This window comes from Salvelinus sp. IW2-2015, linkage group LG30, assembly GCF_002910315.2.
Source record: "Salvelinus sp. IW2-2015 linkage group LG30, ASM291031v2, whole genome shotgun sequence".
NCBI classification, from domain to species: domain Eukaryota; kingdom Metazoa; phylum Chordata; class Actinopteri; order Salmoniformes; family Salmonidae; genus Salvelinus; species Salvelinus sp. IW2-2015.
This window is the reverse complement of record NC_036869.1, coordinates 20,875,241-20,901,304: the sequence shown is the minus strand read 5'-3', so window position 1 is coordinate 20,901,304 and position 26,064 is coordinate 20,875,241. Positions and strand designations below refer to the sequence as shown.

Below are 26,064 nucleotides of genomic sequence, written 5' to 3'. Positions count from 1 at the left end.
CACGTCCACACTCACACACATACAGTAGGCATGCACGCTAGGGCCGGGACGATACCASTATCTCCATACGCGTTAGTATTTTTATTTCTTTAACCTTTATTTAACTAGGCAAGTCAGAACAAATTCTTATTTACAGTGACGGCCTACCAGAAGGCCTCCTGCGGGGACGGGGGCTGGGATTAAAAATAAAATAAAATATAGGACAAAAACACACATCACGACAAGAGAGACAACACACCACTACATAGAGACCTAAGATGACAACATAGCATGGCAGCAACACATTAAAAACACAGCATGGTAGCAACACAACATGAGAACAACATGGTAGCAACACAACATGGTAGCAACACAACATGGCAGCAGCACAACATGGTAGCAGCAAAAACATGGTACAAACATGATTGGGCACAGACAACAGCACAAAGGGCAAGAAGGTAGAGCCAACAATACATCACGCGAAGCAGCCACAACTGTCAGTAAGAGTGTCCATGATTGAGTCTTTGAATGAAGAGATTGAGATAAAACTGTCCAGTTTGAGTGTTTGTTGCAGCTTGTTCCAGTCGCTAGCTGCAGCAAACTGAAAAGACGAGCGACCCAGGGATGTGTGTGCTTTGAGGACCTTTAACAGAATGTGACTGTCAGAACAGGTGTTGTATGTGGAGGATGAGGGCTGCAGTAGATATCTCAGATAGGGGGGAGTGAGGCCTAAGATGGTTTTATAAATAAGCATCAACCAGTGGGTCTTGCGAGGGGTATATAGAGATGACCAGTTTACAGAGGAGTATAGAGTGCAGTGATGTGTCSTATAAGGAGCATTGGTGGCAAATCTGATGGCCGAATGGTAAAGAACATCTAGCCGCTCGAGAGCACCCTTACCTACTGATCTATAAATTACGTCTGCGTAATMTAGAATGGGTAGGATGGTCATCTGAATCAGGGTTAGTTTGGCAGCTGCGGTGAAAGAGGAGCAGTTACGATAGAGGAAACCAAGTCTAGATTCAACCTTAGCCTGCATCKTTGATATGTGTTGAAAGAAGGACAGTGTACCGTCTADCCATACTCCCAAGTACTTGTATGAGGTGACTACGTCAAGCTCTAAACCCTCAGAGGTAGTAATAACACCTGTGGGAAGAKKGGCATTCTTCTTACCAAACCACATKACCTTTGTTTTGGAGGTRTTCAGAACAAGGTTAAGGGTAGAGAAAGCTTGTTGGACACTAAGAAATCTTTGTTCTAGAGCGTTTAACACAAAATCCGCGGAGKGGCCAGCTGAGTTTAAGACAGAATCATGGCAAGGAAACAAAATACAAAGCGGATTTAACTTCTTTAAGAAATCAGCTCTAATGTTGAAAACAAGCATCATTATGTTGTCATCCGGAGTTACATGTATTTATTTTCCAAGCTATAGCACCCAATATTTACATACAGCAGCTTTTTAAAGGACCATATAGTTTTGCTTGCTTCGTGGTTTCATTTTTGCCATGGAAAAAATATTGCGATACTGGTATCGTCCCGGCCCTAATGTACACACACACACACACACACACACACACACACACACACACATTCCCATCCCTATATACAGATGCACACTGCAGATTTACATACACACAAACAGTGTACATTGAGTGTACAAAACATTAGGAACACCTTCCTAATATTGAGTTGCACCCCCTTTTGCCCTCAGAACAGCCTCCATTCGTCGGGGAATGGACTCTACAAGGTGCTGAAAGCGTTCCACAGGGATGCTGGCCCATGTCGACTCCAATGTTTCCCACAGTTGTGTCAAGTTGGCTGGATGTCCTTTGGGTGGTGGACCATTCTTGATACACATGGGAAACTGTTGAGCATGAAAAACCCAGCAGTGTTGCAGTTCTTGACACACTCAAACCGGTGTGCCTGGCACCTACTACCAATACCCCATTCAAAAGCACTTAAATCTTTTGTCTTACCCATTCACGCTAAGAATGGCACATAAACACAATCCATGTCTCAATTGTCTCAAGGCTTAAAAATCCTTCTTTAACATGTCTCCTCCCCTTCATCTACACTGATTGAAGTGGATTTAACAGATGACATCAATAAGGGATCATAGCTTTCACCTGGATTGACCTTGGTCAGTTAATGTCCTCTATGTTTGAACACTCATGGGTGTATTAAACCACAAAGCACAAACACGCTGCACTGTGTCGAGAGCTCTTTTCAGCACTCATGGAACATGGCAGCAACTCTCCCACATACTGTAACACACAAAACCAACCTCACCCAGAAGCTGCAGCAACGTCTCCCAGCATACTGTACACACCAGACTCACACCCCATGGCTCAGCACCTCCACAAGCTGTAACACGACTCACTAACCCAGTCAACTCCCCATCTGTAGACACACAGACTCAACTCCCCCCAGATGCTGCAGGCAACACTCCCATCATACTGTACACACCAGAATGCCAGCCTCACCCCAGAAGCTGCAGCAACACTCCACAGATACTGTACACTACCAGACCTCAACCTCACCCCGAGATGCTGCAGCAACACTCTCTCAATCTGTAACAACAACCGCAGCCTCAATCTCACCCCACGATGCTTGCAGCAACCTCCCCACATTACTGTAGTCAACACCAGACATCACACCTCACCCCCACGATGCTGCAGGCAACTCTCCCCAACATCTGTACACCCAGACTCCAACCTACTACCCAGCATGCTGCAGCAAACACTCCACATACTGTTACACAGCAGACATCACCCTACCGTGCGCAGCAGCTGCCGCAACACTCCTCACAGTACTGTACACACCAGACTCAAGCCTCACCCGCAGCATGCTGCAGCAACTCCTCCCACATATCTGGTACCACCAGACTCAACTCACCCCCAGAAAGCTGCACGCAACTCTCCACATACTGTAACACTTACCAGACTCAACTCACCCCAGACGCTCGCAGCTCACACTCCCACATACTGTACACACCAGACTAAGCCTCACGCTCCCAGAAGTGCCGCAACTCTCCACATACTGTACACACCAGATCTCAACCTCACCCCACGAAGCTGCAGCAACACTCCCACATACTGTCACACCAGAACCTCATCCCTAGCTGCTGCAGCACGCCTACCTTGCTCGTAGTCTTTTTCAGCTATTCCTAGTTCCCTGCCTTCCGTTTCCCACCCGGCATGTTAGTCAACTTCAGCCTGTTCTTGCCTGTCAAACACTACACACACGTTATGTTCGTTCTATCCTGCGTGGGGACCTGCACAATGTATTTCCATTTCAAAAATACCAACGCCGTAAACTCCTAATCCTAACCTAACCTAATCTATATAACTGACGCCTAATTATAATCCTTAAACTAACCGCCTTGAAGCTTAAAATAGCTTTGTCCTCAAGATAATTTTTCCTTGGTTTTAACTCCCTTGTGAGGTAATTTGGGTATTTTAGGTCCCCGCAAGGATAGAAGAAGCAACCCCCCTCCCCACACACACATCACACACAAGTCACAGTGAGTGTGTTGGAAACGAGACGTGAAGAGACACGGGTGTGGTGTGTGTCAGAGCTTCTGTCTCAGGGGACAGAAGAACAGCTGCTCCACACACACACCAAACTGCTGCCAGCCACACAACGGAACAAGCCGTGTGTGTGTGTGGCTGTGTGTGTGTGTTGTGTGTGTTGTGGTTGTGGTGTGTGTGTGCTGTGTGTGTGTGTGTGTGTGTGTGTGTGGTGTGTGTTGTGTGTGTTGTGTGTGTGTGGCGTGTGTGTGTGTGTGTGTGTGTGTGTGTGTGTGTGTGTGTGTCATCTAGCCTGTAATAGGTTTCCATTGTGACTCATTCTGTTGTACAGAGGGAAGAATTTAACTGGTGTTTGTGTCCATGATTGTAACAGAGTCTGTAAGAATAGGATTCAATTTGAAATGCAAGGGTGATGAACCAAATACTGTAGAATTACCGACGATGATAAAATTCTTGTTGTCAATGTCGGCCAGGGCCAAAGTTTCCGCTCAGGGCTGTCATACACTTTGTCTTATATTGTGTACATTGTAGATCTGTATTTATTTAATACCAGGTTGAATCAACATATATGACCTTGAATCTACAAACACCCGTCGCTGTCTGTTGACTTTTTCAAGGTGTATTTGCCTTGTAAGCGGATCCAGCAACTGAAACTGGAAGATCTCTAAGGAAACTCAATGAATGGACCCTGAATGGAGACTCAATAGCAGGGTCGTGTTCATAAGGTCACGTTTTCAAAATGTTTYGCAATGGAAAATGTGTGTGCCATATTGGACCAGGTAGTCCCTTTCAGCCAGTTTTCTTCCATTTGGTTCCTAATGAACACCACCCTGCTGAATGATTCTACTGTTGCAGGGAAAGGGATAATATAGAACCAGACCTGGGTTCAAATACTATTTCAAATATCAATTACTTTTACATTATTGATWWAAAAAAAAAAGACAAGTAGTTTAATATTTTAATGTATTTGGAAATACACTTGGAAAGTATTTTAAAATCCACTGACCCAAATACACGCCCATGCATTTAACCCATGTATTTCAAAATAGTATTTTAAATACAATTTGGTAGACTATTTGTTTTTTACAAATAACCATTTAAATACTAAAATAAAAGTACTTATTTAAATACCAGATACTCAAATACACATCAGGAAGAGATGGTTCTCTCCATCCAATCACCAGCTTGAGCTTGAGTGAATTCAATTCAGAGTTTGTATTGAATTGAGTGATTGCATTGAATCAAACAGGACTGAACTGCATTGAGCCAGATTGAAATGAATCCATTTGAGATTTTAATCATTGGTTMTTTTTCTCAGGCCTGCTGATGGGGGCGGGCAAGAGCAAGCCCAAGGAGCCAGGTCAGCGCTCACTGAGTCTCGATGGCACCATTGGCACGGGCTCGGACAGTGGGCACCACCACCACCTCAACTCGACCCAGCAGACCCAGACCCCCAACAGGAGTCCCGCCGTAGGGGGCGCCAGGCATGGCCACCACCCCGGGCATGCTCCCACCAACACCCCCGAGCTGGCGCTGTTCGGTGGAGTAGACCACACGAGCAGTATCACCTCCCCTCACAGAGGACCACTGGCAGGTAGGTGGAGCAGGGAGTTCTTAGGCTGCATTCAGCAGGGGAAAACGTTGTGGAACGTTTAGATGGGCTGCTTTCAGCAGGGGGAAATGTTTTGGAACGTTCAGCTGGGCTGCGATTAGCATGGCAAAGCATTGTGGAATGTTCAGATGGAAATATGTTATGTAAAACAAACATGTTAATGTTCCACATTTCTTTGAATTAACTTCCTCAATAAAAATGGATACATATTTCAAGTGTTGCCAAAATAATCCCAAGCGTACCTTTCTACTTGATTTTGTCTTGAGGAAGATCCAAAATGTATTATTCATTCTGGCTAGGGCTTATGCACGACGTAACGCGGAGTGCCTGGATGCATTCCAGGTGATACACCACATGGAGCTGGTTGAGAGAATGCCAAGAGTGTGCAAAGCTGTCATTAAGGCAAAGGGTGGCTACTTTGAAGAATCTCAAAATAAATTATTTTGATTTGTGTTTAACACTTTTTTGGTTACATGATTCCATGCAGTGGCAAAAAAAGTATGTGACCCTTTGGAAATACCTTGATTTCTGCATAAATTGGTCATAAAATTTGATCTGATCTTCATTCTAGGTCACAACAAATAGACAAGGTCTGCTTAAACTAAACACACAAAACAATTATACGTTTTTCTTTATTGAACCACCGTGTAAACATTCACACTCGGGATGCAAAAAGTATGTGAACCCTTGGATTTATTAACTGGTTGACCATCCTTTGGCAGCAATAATCTCAACCAAATGTTTTCTGTAGTTGCGTATCAGACCTGCACAACGGTCAGGCGGAATTTGACCATTCCTCTTTACAAAACTGTTTTAGTTCAGCAATATTCTTGGGATGTCTGGTGTGAACTGCTCTCTTGAGGTCATGCCACAGCATCTCAAATCGGGTTGAGGTCAGGACTGTGGGCCACTCCAGAATTGTATTTTCTTCTGTTGAAGCCATTCGTTGTTGATTAACTTCTGGTTTTGGGTCGTTGTCCTGTTGCATTCACCCAACTTCTGTTAGCTTCAATGGTGGACAGATAGCCTTACATTCTCCTGCAAAATGTCTTGATAAACTTGGGAATTATTTTCCGTCGATGATAGCAAGCTGTCCAGGCCCTGAAGCAGCCCCAGGAAAAGCAGCCCCAAACCATGATTTCCCTCCACCATACTTTACAGTTGGGATGAGGTTTTGATCTGTGGTGTGTGTGCCTTTTTTCCTCCAACATAGTGTGTGTGTTCCTTCAAACATACTCAACTGTAGTTTCATCTGTCCACAGAATATTTTGCAGACAACAACAGGTGCACTTTGCAACATCAGATGCGTGCAGCAATGTTTTGTTTGGACAGAAGTGGCTTCTTCCGTGTTATCCTCCCATGAACACCATTCTTGTTTAGTGTTTTATGTATGTGTAGACTCGTCAGAGAATGTTAGCATGTTTCCAGAGATTTCTTTTAAGTCTTTAGCTGACACTCTAGGATTCTTCTTAACCTCCATTGACCATTGAGCACTCCTAGGGAGAGTAGCAACAGTGCTGAACTTTCTCCATTTATGACAATTTTTCTTACCGTGACTGATGAACATCAAGGCTTTTAGAGATACTTTTGTAACCCTTTCAGCTTTATGCCAAGTCCAACAATTCTTAATCTTAGTTCTTCTGAGATCTCTTTTGTTCGAGGATCTGGTTCACATCAGACAATGCTCCTTGTGAATAACATACCACATTTGTGAGTTATTTTTTTAAAGGGCAAGGCAGCTCTAACCAACATCCCCAATCTCGTCTCATTGATTGGACTCCAGGTTAGCTGACTCTGACTCCAATTAGATTTTAAGAGGAGGAAGTCATTAGCCAGGGTTCACATACTTTTTCCAACCTACACTGTGAATCTTTAAAATATGTATTCAATATAGACAAGAAAATACACTAATTGTTGTGTTATTAGTTTAAGCATAGTATGTTTTTTCATTGTTGTGACTTAGATGAAGACAAATTGATGACCAATTTATGCAGAAAAAATCCAAAGGGTTCCACTACTTTTTTCTTGCCACTGTATGTGTGGAGGAGAACACACTGGAGTCATTTAGCCTTTGGTTGGAGTGGGCAATGTATACTGTAGGTGGAGCAAAACACCAGCTCAACGTCAACAGTGAAGAGGCGACTCCGGGATGCTGGCCTTCTAGGCAGAGTTGCAAAGAAAAAGCCATATCTCAGCCTGGCCAATAAAAATAAAAATTAAGATGGGCAAAAGAACACAGACACTGGACAGAGGAACTCTGCCTAGAAGGCCAGCATCCCGGAATCGCCTCTTCACCGTTGACGTTGAGACTGGTGTTTCGGGGTACTATTTAATGAAGCTGCCAGCTGAGGACTTGTGAGGCGTCTGTTTCTCAAACTAGACACTCTAATGTACTTGTCCTCTTGCTCAGTTGTGCACCGGGGCCTCCCACTCCTCTTTCTATTCTGTTTAGAGCCAGTTTGCGCTGTTCTGTGAAGGAGTAGTACACAGCGCCGTACGAGATCTTCAGTTTCTTGGCAATTTCTCTGATGGAATAGCCTTAATTTCTCAGAAAAAGAATAGACTGACGTGTTTCAGGAGAAAGGTCATTGTTTCTGGCCATTTTGAGCCTGTAATCGAACCCACAAATGCTGATGCTCCAGATACTCAACTAGTCTAAAGAAGGCCAGTTTTATTGCTTCTTTAATCAGAACAACAGTTTTCAGCTGTGCTAACATAATTGCAAAAGGGTTTTCTAATGATCAATTAACCTTTTAAATTTATAAACTTGGATTAGCTAACACAACGTGCCATTGGAACACAGGAGTTATGGTTGCTGATAATGGGCCTTTGTACGCCTATGTAGATATTCCCCAAAAAATCTGCCGTTTCCAGCTACAATAGTCATTAAAAATGTCTACACTGTATTTCTGATCAATTTGATGTTATTTTAATGGACAAAGGACATTTCGAAGTGACCCCAAACTTTTGTGTGTGTGTGTGTGTGTGTGGTGTGTGGTGTGTGTGTGTGTGTGGTGTGTGTGTGTGTGTGTGTGGTGTTGTGTGTGGTGTGTGTGTGTGTGTGTGTGTGTGTGTGTGTGTGTGTTGTGTGTGTGTGTTGGTGTATAACAAAAATATACAATAATATATATAACAAAAATATATGTAAAGTGTGGTCCCATGTTTCTTGAGCTGAAATGAAAGATCCCAGAACTTTTCCATACGCACAAAAAGCTTATTTCTCTCAAATGTTGGGCACAAATTTGTTTACATCCCTGTTAGTGAGCAAAGATAATCTGACAGGTGTGGCATATCAAGAAGCTGATTAAACAGCATGATCAGTACACAGGTGCACCTTGTGCTGGGGACAATAAAAGGCCCATTTAAAATGTGCAGTTTTGTCACACAACACAATGCCACAGATGTCTGAAGTTTTGAGGAAGCTTGCAATTGGCATGCTGTTTGCAGGAATGTCCACCAGAGCTGTTACCAGATAGTTTAATGTTTATTTCTCTACCATAAGCCTCCTCTAAAGTCATTTTAGAGAATTTAGCAGTACGTCCAACCGGCTTCGCAACCGCAGACCACGTGTAACCACGTCAGCCCAGGTTCTCCACATCTGGCTTCTTCACCTACGGGATCACCTGAGACCAGCTACCCGGACAGCTGATAAACTGTGGGTTTGCACAACCGAAGAATTTCCCTGAGACGGTCAGAAACCCGTCTGTTTGCTGATAACAACGTTTTGAACAGAGTGCCCCATGGTGGGGTTATGGTATGGGCTGGCATAACCATGAGCAACGAACACAATTGCATTTTATCGATGGCAATTTGAACGCACAGAAATACCATGAGAGATTTTGAGGCCCATTGTCATGTCATTCATCCGCCGCCATCACCTCATGTTTCAGCATGATAATACACAGCCCCATGTGGCAAGGATCTGTACACAATTYCTGGAAGCTGAAAGGGCCTGCAGGACCAGACATGTCACCCATTGAGTMTGTTTGGGATGCTCTGGATTGACGTATCCGACAGCGTGTTCCAGTTCCCGGCAATATCCAGCAACCTTACACTTCCATTGAAGAGGAGTGGGACAACATTCCACAGGCCACAATCAACAGCCTGATCAACTCTCTGCGAAGGAGATGTCGCACTGCATGAGGCAAAAGGTGGTCACACCAGATACTGACTGGTTTTCTGAAGGTGGTCACACTAGATACTGACTGGTTTTCTGATCCACGCCTAAACTTAAAGGTTATCTGTGACCAACAGATGCATATCTGTATGCCCAGTCATGTGAAGTCCATAGATTAGGGCCTAATGAATTTATTTAAATTGACTGATTTCCTCATATGAACTGTAACTCAGTAAAATCTTTGAAATTGTTTCATGTTGCGTTTATATTTTTGTTCAGTGTAAATCACACAGCTGACCAAATTACGTAGTATTTTAGTTCTGGGTTAACCAAGACTAAAAATAGCCAGGTTGTTCAGCTATATATGTACAAGCCACAGGAGGTTGGTGGCACCTTAATTGGGGAGAACGGGCTCGTGGTAATGACTGGAGCGGAATAGGTGGAACGGTATCAAATAAATGGTTTCCATGTGTTTGATGCCCTTCCATTTTCCCCGTTTCAGCCATTTATTATTAGCCGTCCTCCCCTCAGCAGCCCCCACTGGTACAAGCCTAGGAGGAGAACCCCAGGACCTCAACAAGGTCACGATAGGACACATACAGCCACAAAACAGTGGTCTTACTGACGATTGGTATGTAGTTCGCTAGCCAGGCAGTTAACGGCAGTGCCCAACCACCTGAATATCAGCTATGATGCACAATATGTGAATGTTTGTTTGTTTTAGCTACTATCACAATGGTGATTGCCTWTGATGGTAAAGCTTTCCATTTGGCTATTTCCGTTAAGTGTATATCGTCTGTCTTGCTTAAAATTTAAGTAATTGACTCAAACAGCCATGTGATCACATTTCAAACATGTTCTCATGTGCCAACTGCATKCTGATGGCGACAGAGCGAGGAAGCAAGTGCTGCAAAAGTTCTGCAGTCTGCAACAAGTACAAGGAGGGGATTCAGGGGTTTATCACCGAGCACCTGGGATTTGTGGCCAAMTGCCTGATTCGCTATGTCTAGTCCTCTGTAGCTAAGTTGGTAGAGCATGGCTCTWGCAACGCCTGGATAGTGGCTTTAACTCCCAGGGCCACCTATACAATAACAAATGTATGAACACATGACTTTAGGTTGCTTTGGATAAAAAGTCTCTGCCAAATTACAGTAATATTATTATAATACCAGTTTTTATGAGTTGGTACACTATGACGAGAAGGTGAAGTAACTATTAAACGATTATGATGTCAGTAATCAGTGAACACATTTTATTTCCCCTAGCTTTATGCTATAGTTGCAATATAATGTGCTTTCTGGGACCGAAGTGTGTTTTTATTCTCTTTCAGCACCTTCTAGTGTACTGGCGGTTTGTGTAGACTACTTCCTTTGGCGCACGTTAGGAAGAGGAAACGGGATTACCTTTCCCTCAAAMCATTCCATTTATTCCATTCCAATGAGCCCGTCCTCCTATAGCTCATCCCACCAGCCTCCACTAGTGTATTTGCAACATCTGTTGACAGCGAATATTGAATTACAATAAATATAATGTACTAAGTTTGCTTTTTGTGAAGACTGAAAAACATACTGGTATTGTTGAGATGGGAATGGTATGATCATGGAAAAACCTTCTTTAAGGCTACATCTGCTTGGAGTGCCAAGCCCGTCTCCAGGAGTGCCAAGCCCATCTCCAGTTTGACTTCGAAGACTCTCACAGACCTGACATGACACTATAGTGTGTCTAGACCATATGGTCAATCATTATTTTGCGTCTCCTGTAAAGTGATTGGTTGCACTTTAATTTATGGGATTTTCTGCTGGCTAGAGCCCCCCCCCTGGCATCTAATTAACTAATCAAAGATTCCCCGGTTGAAACCAGGTGCTCGTTATAAAGGGATAGCTGAGAAACTATAGATGTTGTGACCATCAAGGACTATTAGGCAGCCCTAATGTAAATGCCGGTATCTCTTTGCAGGAAATGTACATTGGATTAGACAGCCCAACGTTTCCCATAGTTGTTTTTTTTTTGGCAGGGTGCAAAAAACAATGTAATATTCTAAGATGTGAATGCCAAAACATTAAATTGAAATGAATTCAGACAMATTTTTAAGCGTTGGCAACAGAGCTGATTATCCTACTGCCTAAGACCCTTGACTTTTTCCACATTTTGTTATGTTACAGCCTGATTTTAAAATGTATTAAATAGTTTTTYCCCCTCACCAATCTACACACAATACCCCATAATGACAAAGCAAAAACATGTTTTTAGAATTTATTACAATTGTATTAAAATTTTTAAACTGAAATGACATTTTATGTAAGTATTCAAACCCTTTACTMRGTACTTTGTTGAAGCACCTTTGGCAGCGATTACAGCCTGGACTAACCTGTATCCTGCACATTTACTCGGTACCGGTGCCCCCTGTAAATAGCCTCGTTATTGTTATGTAATTCTACTGTTACTTTTTATTTAGTAAATATTTTCTTAACTCTATTTCTTGATCTGCACTGTTGGTATTAAGGGCTTGTAAGTAAGCATTTCATGGTAAGGTCTACACCTGTTGTGTTCGGCGCTTGTGACAAATAACATTTGACTTGATTGGAGTCTTCTTGGGTATGACGCTACAAGCTTGGCACAMATGTATTTCAGTAGTTTCTCCCATTCTTCTCTGCAGATCCTTTCAAGCTCTGTCAGGTTGGATGGGGAGTGTCGCTGCACAGCTATTTTCAGGTCTCTCCAGAGATGCACGATCAGATTCAAGTCCGGGCTCTGGCTGGGCCACTCAAGGACTTTCAGAGACTTCTCTCGAAGCCACTCCTGCGTTGTCTTGGCTGTGTGCTTAGCCTCGTTGTCCTATTGGAAGGTGAACCTTCGTCCCAGTCTGAGGTCCTGAACGCTCTGGAGCAGGTTTTCATCAAGGATCTCTCTGTACTTTGCTCCGTTCATCTTTCCCTCGATCCTGACTAGTCTCCCAGTCYGTGCCGCTGAAAAACATCCCCACAGCATGTTGCTGCYACCGCCATGCTTCATTGTAGGGATGGTGCCAGGTTTCCTCCAGACGTGACGCTTGGCATTCAGGCCAAAGAGTTCAATCTTGGTTTCATCAGAACAGAGCATCTTGTTTCTGAGGGTCCTTTAGGTGCCTTTTTGGCAAACTCCAAGTGGGCTGTCATGTGCCTTTTTACTGAGGAGTGGCTTCCGCCTTGACCACTCTACCATAAAGGCCTGATTGGTGGAGTGGTACAGAGATGGTTGCCCTTCTGGAAGGTTCTCCCATCTCCACAGAGGAATTCTGGAGCTCTGTCAGAGTGACCATCGGGTTCTTTGTCACCTCCCTGACCAAGGCCCTTCTCCCCCGATGGCTCAATTTGGCCGGGCGGCCAGCTCTAGGAAGAGCTCTAGGAAGGTCTTGGTTCCAAACTTCTTCCATTTTTAAGAATGATGTAGGCCACTGTGTTCTTGGGGACCTTCAATGTTGCAGAAATGTTTTGGTACCCTTCCSCAGATCTGTGCCTCGGCACAATCCTGTCTCTGARCTCTAGCTCTACGGACAATTCCTTCAACCTCATGACTTGGTTTTTGCTCTGACATGCACTGTCAACTGTGGGACCTTTATATAGACGTGTGTGTGTGTGTGTGTGTTCCTTTCCAAATCATGTCCAATCAATTTAATTTATCACTGGTAGACTCCAGTCAAGTTGTAGAAACATCTCAAGGATGATCAGTGGAAACAGGATGCACCTGAGCTCAATTTCGAGTCTCATAGTAAAAGGTCTGAATACTTATGTAAATAAAGTATTTCTGTTTTTCACTTTGTCAGTATGGGGTATTGTGTGGAGATTGAGGAAAAAATATAATTTCATCAATTTTAGAATAAGCCTGTAACGTAACAAAGTGTGGAAAATATCAAGGGTCTGAATACATTCTGAAGGCACTAGTAGTTCTATATGAATATAGTGTATTACAAAAAGAGGATACTGTACTTTGCCCTGAGAGATGCCAATCCTCAGCTGCTTGTGTGTTAGCCCAAAACTCTCCCATCTCTAACATTTTGTGTGTGTGTGTGTCCGTCCTGTAGGAGGTGTCACTACATTTGTGGCACTCTATGACTATGAATCACGGACTGCCTCGGACCTGACCTTCAAGAAAGGCGAGCGGCTGCAGATCATCAACAACACGTAAGGAGATGCYCACTCTGTCGTCTTCCTGTTGAGATACTACATGTCCACCATGTACTCTCACCTAGACACACACACTCATCCAGACGTAGACAAACCCAAACACACACCGTGTGGACACACAAGCATGCACACTGTACACACACACAGTCCCAGTGAGTGCTGACTTATTCATAATTCCTCGTTAGCCAGACAACACTGTCTGTCCCCTTTCTGTCGCCCCATCTGCTGTGTACAACATTACTACTAATGTTTTCAGATCTTACAAGGGCAACCTTGTSAGGTCATGTTCATTAGGCACCAAACCAAAGAAAACAAACTGAAACAACGAKGCACTACTGCTGTAAAATGTTTTCTGTTGTGTGCCCTAATGATCGCAATCCTGATTCTAGCCCTTCTACTGTTGATTGGGTCTAATAGTTCAAGTTTGTCTTTTCCAAATGCATCACTCTGACAGACACAAGCCAGTTTGTTTCCAAAATATCTTTGTTCCATCACTGGGTATTTTGGTTGCAGCAGGAGAGAATACGTCATACCCAGATACAACAGAGTTGGATTACAGGAAGACAGTTCATAGCTCACTATAGGAAGACATTTTAAAATGCACTGTTTCAAAACATCAATTTCAGGTCAGGCCATGTGGGAGTTGGGTACAGGATGGTCTCTACCTGTTTTACACACACACACACACACACACACACACACACACACACACACACACACCAACACACACACACTTAAAGTCGGAAGTTTACATACACTTAGGTTGGAGTCATTAAAACTAGTTTTTCAACCACTCCATAAATGTCTTGTTAACAAACTATAGTTTTGGCAAGTCGGTTAGGAAGTAATTTTTCCAACAATTGTTTACAGACAGATTATTTCACTTATAATTCACTGTAACACAATTAAGTGGGTCAGAAGTTTACATACACTAAGTTGACTGGGCCTTTAAACCGCTTAGAAAATTCCAAAAAATGATGTCATGGCTTTAGAAGCTTCTGATAGACTAATTGACATAATTTGAGTCAATTGGAGGTGTACCTGTGGATGTATTTCAAGGCCTACTCAAGCTCAGTGCCTCTTTGCTTGACATCATGGAAAATCAAAAGAAATCAGCCAATACTCAGAAAAAATTGTAGACCTCCACAAGTCTGGTTCATCCTTGGGAGCAATTTCCAAACTCCTGAAGGTACCACGTTCATCTGTACAAACAATAGTATGCTAGTATAAACACCATGGAACACGCAGCCGTCATACCGCTCAGGAAGGAGACGTGTTCTGTCTCCTAGAGATGAAAGTACTTTGGTGTGAAAAGTGCCAATCAATCCCAGGACAACAGCAAAGGACCTTATAGAGATCTGGAGGAAACGGGTACAAAAGTATCTATATTCACAGTAAAACAAGACCTATTTCGACATAACCTGAAGGGCGCTCAGCAAGGAAGAAGCCACTGCTCAAACCGCCATAAAAAAAGCCAGACAACGGTTTGCAACTGCACATGGGGAGAAATCGTACTTTTGGAGAAATGTCTCTGGTCTGATGAAACAAAAATAGAACTGTTTGGCCATAAGACCATCGTTATGTTTGGAGGAAAAAGGGGGAGGCTTGCAACCCCGAAACACCATCCCAACAGTGAAGCACGGGGGTACGAGCATCATGTTGTAGGGGTGCTTTGCTGCAGGAGGGACTGGTGCACTTCACAAAGTAGATTGCATCATGAGGGAGGAAAATTATGTGGATATTTGAAGCAACATCTCAAGACATCAGTCAAGAAGTTAAAGCTTGGTCGCAAATGGGTCTTCAAATGGACAATGACCCCAAGCATACTTCCAAAGTTGTGCAAAATGGCTTAAAGCAACAAGGTCAAGGTATTGGAATGGCCATCACAAAGCCCTGTGGCAGAACTGAAAAAAGAGTGTGCGAGCAAGGAGGCCTACAAACCTGACCCGGTTACACCAGCTCTGTCAGGAGGATGGGCCAAAAATTCACCCAACTTATTGTGGGAAGCGTGTGGAAGGATACTCAAAACGTTTGACCCAAGTTAAACAATTTAAAGGCAAATACTGATTGAGTGTTTGTAAACTTCTGACCCACTGGAAATGTGATGAAAGAAATAAAAGCTGAAATAAWTAATTCTCTACTATTATTCTTAMATTTCACATTCATAAAATTAAGTGGTGATCCTAACTGAACTAAGAGGGAATTTTTACTAGGATTAAATGTCAGGAATTGTGAAACAGTTTAAATGTATTTGGCTCAGGTGTATGTTRACTTCTTACTTCAACTGGTTAGTTGCTGCTACTGTTCAATGGTCTGGTCTTGTGTGCTCTGCTGTTTGCTGCATTTCTTTCTGTGTGTTTTTGATGTTCTCTGCTGTCTGTTATTTCCCTCTCTCACGCTTCATGGTTTCTCTTAGGAGAAAGTACAGCTTCAGGTCAGTGAACTAATCCTTTGTGATCCCCCTGTCTTAACTTCTCGTCATCTTTCCTCTTTCCTATCAACCCCGTTATTCTTCAGTGTGCGCTGAGGTGATGTTTGTCAGCTCAACCTACAACAAACCAAACCATTTGTGCTTATGAACACAAAGGCAAAATGACAGTGTGTGAAATACGTTTTGTCATTGTTTTCACTTGGTTTCCCTGTTTTTTATTTTATTTTATTATTATTTAGTCAAGAGAGGTTAAGATCTTTTTTGATCCTATGATTGTCATGGTGTGAGCACACAGTGTCCTCCACTGGTTTACTCCCAGGGCTGTTTTTAGGCTTCAACCACCGCCAAWTGTGTCTATCTGATGTGAGTGACCAGTTAGTACTCTGAATGAACCCAGGGAGGGCTTCTGGTTGTCCAAGTCAATAACCCTGTCATCACCTCCTTCTCTCCTCTGTCTCGCTGCAGGGAAGGGGACTGGTGGCTGGCTCGGTCTCTGACTACCGGAGAAAGCGGTTACATCCCCAGCAACTATGTGGCCCCCTCTGACTCCATTCAAGCAGAAGAGTACATCAACTTTTCTTTTCGTTTTTTTATCTCGATCTTTCCTGTTTTTGTTAGGTTATAAAATGTTGATTTTTTTCTTTTCTTTTTTAAACAGCCGTGGGTTTAGAATGCTGAGATGGAGCTAGGGTTGCAAAATGCTGGKAACTTTCCCAATATTCCCAGTTTTTCCAGAAATTTTGGTTGGCAGATTCCTGGAATCATCAGGCAATGTGGACAAACCTGGGAATTTTGTKACTGGAATGTTGCAACCCTAGAAGAAGCAGCATGGCGTCCAGCTTTAATAACATTGGCCAAACTCTCTCTAAGATGTATGATTATGGAGAAACCCATCTGGATAGTAAAATACCCTGGTCTCAGATGTACTTCAGTGGTGCTCCATAAGGATATTAAAGGGACAGTTTCCCTCCAAAATCACAGTTTGTTAGGCATTTTCATTTCTCAAAAGTGGCCTTCTGATGGCATAACTCCATGTCCCAGGCCATCTGTTTTGTAGATTCACCTATATGCCACAATCAAAAATATGTTGGAAAAGATAAGCACTGTATAATTTCCCCCCAAAAAATGATGTGCTTATAAAGCTGGATCGACACAATACCACTGGAACGTGGACTCGTTGACGTTACGCTTTTATTGAGGTCTGAATACGTGACCCAACTATGCTTTTGGAGTGCAATTTCACTTTGCTCAGTGGCAGGTTCTCACTGTTCTTTCTCACTCACTCTGGCCCACTTTCACAGGTGGTATTTTGGGAAAATAACTCGGCGCGACTCAGAGAGGCTCCTTTTGAGTTTACAGAACCGACGAGGCACCTTCCTGGTCCGAGAGAGCGAGACCACCAAGGGTGAGAAGAACCTCTCAGAGAGCGACAGACATTTTAGACGTGGAGTAGAAGCACTGTTAGGTTATTGTCAAATTCCCTGTTGAAGTTTCCTCTTTCTATTGTGAAGTTGTAAATTTGAACACGGAATGAACCCACCAAATGGTTGAAGAGGCACTTTGTCCCTCTCCCCCGAACAATGACAAAAATGCAGTGAAACTGGCTTGTAGGTCCAGAGTTGAGTTTGAGGGTTCTGGGGTAATGAGGTCATGTGGTGTAGTTTATGCTGTGAACACGCAGTGTTCTGGTGTGTGTAGTGTGGAACACGAGATGCGTAACTGACTTGATTGGAGTATGACWACTACAGATGTCCAGGTGATCCATTCAAACTTGAAGTTAACTGGTTTTGACCCACACATTACTCCTTCCACACACACAGAAGCATAGAGATGATGCAGACAATGTATCAAATTATTTTGTAATTTTATTTTTCTGCACAGGAGCCTACTGCCTGTCCGTGTTGGACTACGACAACACCAAAGGTCTCAACGTCAAACACTACAAGATACGCAAGCTAGACAGCGGTGGTTTCTACATCACCTCACGCACCCAGTTCAGCAGTCTGCAGCAGCTGGTCTACCACTATCATAGTGAGTAACCCGCTGGTCTATTACTGTCGCGGTGAGTAACCCGCTGGTCTATTACTATCATAGTGAGTAACCAGCTGGTCTATTACTATCATGGTGAGTAACCCGCTGGTCTATTACTGTCGCGGTGAGTAACCCGCTGGTCTATTACTATCATAGTGAGTGACCCGCTGGTCTATTACTATCATAGTGAGTAACCCGCTGGTCTATTACTATCATGTCGCTGTGAGTAACCCGCTGGTCTATTACTATCATAGTGAGTAACCCGCTGGTCTATTACTATCAATGAGTAACCCGCTGGTCTATTACTATCATAGTGAGTAACCCGCTGGTCTAATACTATCATAGTGAGTAACCCGCTGGTCTATTACTATCATAGTGAGTAACCCGCTGTGCTATACTATCATAGTGAGTAACCCGCTGGTCTATACTATCATGGTGAGTGACCCGCTGGTCTATAACTATCATGGTGAGTGACCCGCTGGTCTATTACTATCATGGTGAGTGACCCGCTGGTCTATTACTGTCTCGGTGAGTAACCCGCTTGGTCTATTACTATCATGGTGAGTAACCCGCTGGTCTATTACTATCATGGTGAGTAACCCGCTGGGCTATTACTATCATGGTGAGTAACCCGCTGGATCTATTACTATCATAGTTAGTACCCGCTGGTCTATTACTATCATAGTGAGTAACCCGCTGGTCTATTACTATCATAGTGAGTGACCCGCTGATCTATACGTATCAGTGATACCGCTGGTCTATTACTATCATTGAGTAACCCGCTGTCTATACTATCATAGTGAGTAACCCGCTGGTCTATTACTATCATAGTGAGTAACCGCTGTCTATTACTATCATAGGAGTAACCCGCTGGTCTATTACTATCATAGTGAGTAACCCGCTGGTCTATTACTATATAGGAGTACCCGCTGTCTATTACATCATAGTGAGAACCCGCTTCTATTACTACTCATTACTATCATAGTGAGTAACCGCTGGTCTATACTATCATAGTGAGTAACCCCGCTGGTCTATTACTATCATAGTGAGTAACCCGCTGTCTATTACTATCATAGTGAGTAACCGGTGGTCTATTACTATCATGGTAGTAACCCGCTGGTCTATTACTGTCGCGGTGAGTAACCCGCTGGTCTATTACTATCATGTGAGACGATCGAGTAACCCGCTGGTCTATTACTATCATGGTGAGTAACCCGCTGGTCTATTACTATCATGGTGAGTAACCCGCTGGTCTCATTACTATCATGTGAGTGACCCGCTGATCTAATTACATCATAGTGAGTAACCCGCTGGTCGTTTTACTATCATAGTGAGTAACCGCTGGTCCTATTACTAATATCAGTGAAGCTGACCCGCTGGTCTATTTACTATCATGTAGTGAGCGCGCGGTCTATACTATCATGGTGAGTAACCCGCTGGTCTCAGTTACTATCATGTGATAACCCGCGGTCATTATATCATAGTGAGTAACGCCGCCGACTCTAGGTCTATCCCCTAATCATAGTGGAGACCCCGCTGTGGTCTATTACTAATCATAGTGAGTAAGCCGCTGTCTAGTTATCAATATCAAGTGAGTAACCCGCTAGGACCTCTTACAGTCATACTGAAGGTAACCGCCTGCTGCATCTCCAATGTACTATCCTAGTGAGTAACGCCCGCTGCGTGCTTAGCCCATCCATGTCGCCACTAAACCCGACTGGCTATCACCCTATCATGGTCCGAGAGACCTAAATACCCGCTGGCTCTCATTTACTATCATCTCGAAGTAACCGCTACGGTCCGTATAGGATGTCGTGACAGCGTCCTCTTGGACACGGCCACAAACGCCTGGTCGGTTATGCCACGGGTCGCGGCAGACTTGACCAGTACCCGCCTGGTCCGCTCAGCTCGCGCTGGAAGAGCAACCACGTCTGCTGTCCACCTGCTGTGTTGTCCGCTGGAGTGAACCCGAGCTTTGTGCCGTATGGTCGCGACCCAGCAAAGAATAACTGTGTAGGAACTACCCGTCTGACTCAGAGCCCGTGACTATAGTAGTAACAGCCCTGCAGGGCAGTGTCCTCCCGCCCGCCTTAGAGAAGGACGCTCCACCGCTGGTGTTGCCACTTCGGTGTCGCGCTGAAAGTGACCCGCTGGTCCTTGGTTGTCGGCGCTTGAAGCTTGAGCACCGTCTAGCGTCCGATTAGACAAACAATAGTCGGTGGATCGTGCCTGGGGCAGAAGTGACCCGCTGGAGGGCTCACGATTGGCAAACACAGCGGAAGTGCGTGCGCACCGCTGTACGTGGACTCGCCCTGGGTCCGTGTAGAGATGTCCACGAACAGATGGTGACCCACTTCAGATGCAATTAGACACCTGTCCGCGGAAGTCTGGCGAGATAGAACACCGCGATATGTTACCGATTAGTTAAGCTTGTGGTCGTTTAATCAGGCTTACGCAGTGATTCTCCGCTCGAGCTGGAGTTGACCAGCCTGTCCTCGGTCCGTTCTATCCCAGAAGTGCTCAAGATCGAAGACACGTAACCGTGACAACGGTTACTCCCCTGAGCCTCCCGTTTAGCGTTGTGCTCTGGGCGGGACTGGAGTGACCCGCTGGGTCCGTTAGGAGTACGTGGAGGTGATACGCGTGAGTGACCCGTCTCGGTCCGTTGTGTCGCCGACTGATGTAATTCCGCAAAGATAAATCCGCGATTATATATATGCCCCTTATATAGTTGTCATATAAACATGATGACTTTTACAAGCGAATGAGATACCTTTATAATCGAATATATTAGGCCCAGCAATACAGAGACAGCACCAAATGACGAATAAGTAAGCGAGAGTGAATTGTTCTCGTGAACAATTGTGTTCGAGGAGGTTTGACGAAACTGTACCGAGAAAACCCCAGACGGTATGGAGTATAAGAAGATCAAGGAGGGTAACCTGGATTTACGAATCATATGCTGAGCGCGAAATTTGGTTCAGTCGTTCGTGGATTCCAACAATATCGTTGACCCTCCAACTAGCTTGTATCCAAAGTGCAAATAAGGGCGATCTGTCTCACGACTTGAAAACCACATTTGAAGAAAGTGATAGGATGTATGAGTATTATTTGAAGCTCGAGACATTCACTATAAGTACAGAACTAAGAAATTATCAAGGTATATGACAAGATGCTACTTTTATTGAAGAATAGGCATGATTACTCAAAGAGTACCTTTCCCTCATTCCGACAATGTGCTCCAAAAACCTCATTTAAATATCGATATCTATGGTAGCATAAAGCCTCTTTACTTTGTCACTCACACATTGTACAAGACAGAATTAAGGCATAGCTGGTACTTTAACATTTGGATGAATAACAAAATTAACCTTTACATAATTCACACAATACATCAGAAATGTATTAAATAACAAAAATCAATCCCACCACAAGTTTATTGCAAAGACAGAATGACTAATAGCTCAAAGTTATAATGGAGCCGGTTGTAAGATGATATTATTTGTATTAGATGACTTACATCTCATGCTCTGAGGTGCAATCACCAAGTTCTATGCTCGATCACGATTCACACGGAGACACAAACCTGTTATCTATATTAAACTAAATCTTATAATTAATATAAGTGTACACGATGGTATGCAGTGTCTTTGTCAATAACATCAAAGTGAAAATAGAACCAGAAATCCCAGATGCGACACAGAGACAGAAATAATAACCTCTAAGTATAACCAAAAACTTTATTGAACGATCACCGTCTTCAAAATCACTCTTTGGAAGACCTTTTTTAACACCTGTCTTTTTATCCTACCCCACAATTTTCATGAGGAGGGTCCTAGATCTCACAACTTAGCGTTAGTATCTTGCCTCAGCGCATTGCTAACTCCTAATACGGACTCGGAGAGGCAAAGTCAAGATCATGCGTGCGCCAAACACGAACCTGACCAAAGCTGCACTGCTTCTTGACACACCTGCCGCTTAACGGCGGAAATCCACGACCGCATCCAAGAATGTGGTCCGGATGAAACACGCGTAGCACCTGCTTGTAGTCCGAGCCATCCTCTGTGGTCCCTAGCTGCGCGCCATGCCATTCCGCTGCCCGCAGCAACCCCCACCACGACAAGAGCGTTCGCGTAAAAACAGGCTGATCGCGAACAAGATGGACCACTTCCTACTCCCCCGGAGAGCACTGTATGTGACCAACCCATAGGGCTCGGCCGGGTCAAAACACTTCCTTCACTTCATGAACACCGAAAGATGAAGGCCACTTGTTGACCAACCTCTGAATGTGACAGCCCCTCATGGGTTCACTACGACGGGATGAGCAAAAGGAGCACCGACTGACGGACACCAAAGCCCTCGGAATCACACACAACCCTCCGATTCTGTAAGCCCCAAAGCCGCATGACTCGCAATGCTAGCATGCTAGCGAATCTGGATAGCCGTTAACACACGCTGCGGAGCGCACATCTTTGACGTTCAGCCACAAAACAATACAATATTCATTAAGCTTTCACAAAAGATGTAGCACAAATCTCTGCAGAAAACCCCCTAACGACAAACGCCCTCTCGAAGATGAGAAAGATCAGGTAACAAGGGATTGGACAAGTGTCCAGTTGGATACTAGACGGTGAACACGATCCATGGCCTCGCTTCTAGTCTTCCCGTACCGCAACCCAAGGAGCATGCAGGTGGACTGTGCCCTGTCTGAAGAGGTTGTCCGGTCGCATCGAGAAAGCACCAGTCCAAGACACGACAGGGCCTACGGCCCAGCCAGCAACCGCCTCACGGGAGAGTCGAAAATATGCCGGGAGTCCCCCACCTCGATACGGTTCAACACATGGCCGGCAAAGCTAATCCAAAGACGCTCAATGGTAAGTGAAGGTAAGACACACACAGCACAGTTTTTTGAAGTAATAGTGAATAATAATAAGTCTTCCTTCATAATACAGACCACTTTTATCCTGTATCCAAGCATAGCACGCCAACCCAAACAATAGTATTTCAACTATAACTATAACGTCATCAGAGCGAACTGACTAATAGTGTTGTACGCAGACAACAACACCACAGCTACGGAGATCCCACTGTACTCACGTGGGGCTTTCTGTGTACTCCTTTAGCTCGATTGACTACGTACTCACAAAGCCGAGCCGAAGATACTAATGGCCACCATGCTACCACTAGTGTATTGCAAGTTACAGAAACATGGAAATTGGCACTAGCAACGGCCCCGCGGACCGTAGCCCAATTCGACCCCTCGAAACAGCAGGTACCCATCAGGTCCACCACGAACAGACACCATGGACACACTCACACGTACACAGTACGCCAGTTGTCTGAACCCACAAAGCGATCGAGAGGGGAAACCCCCAAAGCCAGAGCAACTGCGCCTTGGCAACAAGCCTCTACGCCACGACCCGCTAGATGCTCTAGACAGCGACACCATCCCTCCGCCCGTTACCACTCGGCCAACCCCAACGCCGAAAAACCGGTCCACAACAACTAAAGCAAACCCTGTCAAATCATAAAACCTCAAAATCTCACTCATCTCCCACTAACTATCATGGGCTGTGTACAGGCTCGGGTCTTCACGTGTGTATCCCGCCAACACACAGCAGCACAAACACACACACCAACAAACACACCCCAAACAACAGCGATTGTATCACTTTGTGTTCCTTTCTCACTGCCATTCCTCACTTCTACTCACCAAAGTCCTTACTTGAAGTAAACAACTGAACGACACCCACAAAAGTAGAAACAACTGCTTGGACTTCCTAAAAAGGATGACACGGGCAAGCTGCTTACAGTCTCCCAACGATTAGTGGAAGAAACAGAACACCCCGAGAAAAACCCGGGAAATTATGGCCAATTCAGGGAGAACAAAAAACGCATTACAATGGTTCCAACCACAAGCCTCCATTGGCCATCAAAATGGTCTTTACCTCTTCAGTTCCATTCTAAAGTTTTTTCCTCTTTGTTCATTAGCACCATAGATTACCTCCGAAATATTTCCCTTACTACTTCCCTCATCCCGACTGTCTCATCTCTCTCTACCGACCTGTCGCTACTGTGTTGATAATTAATAAGATCCTGCAAGAGCAGGTGACATTGGCACTATATGGTCCGAGACCGAAAAAACCAAAAAACTGCACTACTACCAACACAAAAGATACCTCAGGGCTGGCCAAACATACTCCCTCCGGAACAAAGCCGGAATGCATTCTATAAAAGAACACGATCTCAAGGCTTGGCCCGCACTCATTAGAGGAACAACGGAGACAATACACTAGCCACAAAGTCAAACCGCCCCCCCAAGGCTACAACGATCAAGACGAGTACCACGACCAGACACAATTTCAAAGTACAGGGCTCTCAGAGATACCAGGCTACAAGTACACCTGACAGACCAGAGCGATTAACAAAGGCCTCAGATCAAAACCCAACGAGTAACACTGACAGACAGGCCCGAAAGACTGTCACGTCCGCTAACAGTACGCCATGCAGGAAAACAGCACCCGGCTTCAGACACCGCTACCAGACAGGGAAATGCTTCAGCTACCCCGCCGCCACGACAGGCAGGCGTTACAGGACGCTGCACAGACCGGGCAGAATGGCCAACTACTCAAAGAATCACAGCTGCCAGACAGCAGGAAAACGCACTCAATACCTGCACTGCAGCCACACGAGAAAGCTTCAGTACGAGCCAGGACAGGAAGAAGGCATTCCATCTACACTGACCACACCACAGAAGGCAGGGCTTCATACACGGCAAGGCTAATTGCCAGACAGGGGCAAGCTTCAGTACGTGCCAGACAGCCCGCGCAACGGACCTATCGATAAACACCGCTGGAAACAAAACAGACAGCAAGAAAAGCAAGCTTCAGATTAGCGCTCCAGAACAGGCAAGTGCACTTTCAGTATCTACACTCCAAAACCCACAGAAGCAGGCAAGGGCTCAGTAAAACAGCTAAGCCACGACAGAACAGGCAAACCACAGGCTTCAGATAACTCATCAGACAAGACAGAGGCAACCCGCCCTTCAGTACGCGCCAAGACCACGGCAGGCTCATACAATGCCAAAGACAGCGCAACCCTCAACCTCCGCTAGACCAGACGACCCGGGCACACCACGGCTATAATTCCAAGTAAACCGCTGCCATACAGAGGCAAAGGCATCCCATCAGTCCCGCTGCTCATGAGCAGGACAAGCTGCATTCAGTACTGCTGCCCACCCCCAGCGGCAGGGTCAAACCCTCGTACGCGCAGACGGGCAATAGCATCTCATTCAGTACGCTGCCATAACCGGCTAAGGCTCTCCGTAGCCGCCAGCGCCCCGCAAGCTTCAGTACCCTGCCCAAAGACAGCGCAGCCTTCAGTAAACGTTCGCCAGACCCGGCCCCAGAACATTCTGAAATGACAGGCATTGCCACGCACAGGCAAGGCTTCAGGTCACCCGCTTGCCAGACCCCCAGAATGAGCACAAGGCTTCCCTAACACAAGCGCACAGACGCGAGCAAAGCCCTTCGATACCGACAATCCAGACAGCACCGGCGGCAAGCTTTAAATACCAGCTACTGCAGAAACCAGGCCACAGGCTTCAGTCAGCCACAAAATCTTTAGTGATGCATGTACCTAACACTATTGTCTTGGGACCCTTTTATCCTGGTCTTTGAGGGCCTACCGCATCTATACCCCAGATCTTGGTAGTAACCCTCTTATATCATACCTTGTTAAGCAGACCCCTGTTACCTTTCTTGCGAGGACCCTTTAACCTGGTCTTGGAGGACCCCTGTTTATCCTGGTCTAGAGGACCCTGTTATCCTGGTCTTTGTACAAAGAGTGCACCCCTTATATATCCCTGGTCTATGGAGCGGACCTCTGTTTTCCTAAAGGTCATTGGACGACCCCCCCTCTTCCAACTATCGCATCCCAAAAGTCATCTTGCAGGCACCCCCCCTGTTATCCCTAAGGCCATGGCAAAGGACCCACCTCTTTACTTCCCTGGTCTCTGGAACTCACCTAACTAATACCTAGCTATTGCGAGACTCTGATTATATCCTGGTACAATGCGCGACCTCTGTTTATCCTGTACTTGAGGACCTGGTCTGTTATATTACGTCTGATTTTGGAGACCTCCTTGTTTCAGTCTTTGTCCTTGTAAGCAGAGACTACCTCTGGGATTATCCTGGTCCTTT

The 26,064-nt window shown here is 44.9% G+C and overlaps 1 protein-coding gene across 1 annotated transcript in view; it reads left to right on the top strand.

Annotated features, from left to right (window-relative positions):
- Positions 1-26,064, top strand: part of LOC111954862 (proto-oncogene tyrosine-protein kinase Src-like) — a 49,117-nt gene that overhangs the window by 5,301 nt on the left and 17,752 nt on the right. The window contains exons 2-7 of the mRNA XM_070436010.1: positions 4,828-5,103; positions 13,299-13,398; positions 15,818-15,835; positions 16,298-16,396; positions 17,134-17,237; positions 17,714-17,863. Of these exons, the coding sequence (XP_070292111.1) occupies positions 4,836-5,103; positions 13,299-13,398; positions 15,818-15,835; positions 16,298-16,396; positions 17,134-17,237; positions 17,714-17,863 (739 nt within the window). The 5' untranslated portion in view covers positions 4,828-4,835. The remainder of the gene's footprint in view (positions 1-4,827; positions 5,104-13,298; positions 13,399-15,817; positions 15,836-16,297; positions 16,397-17,133; positions 17,238-17,713; positions 17,864-26,064) is intronic.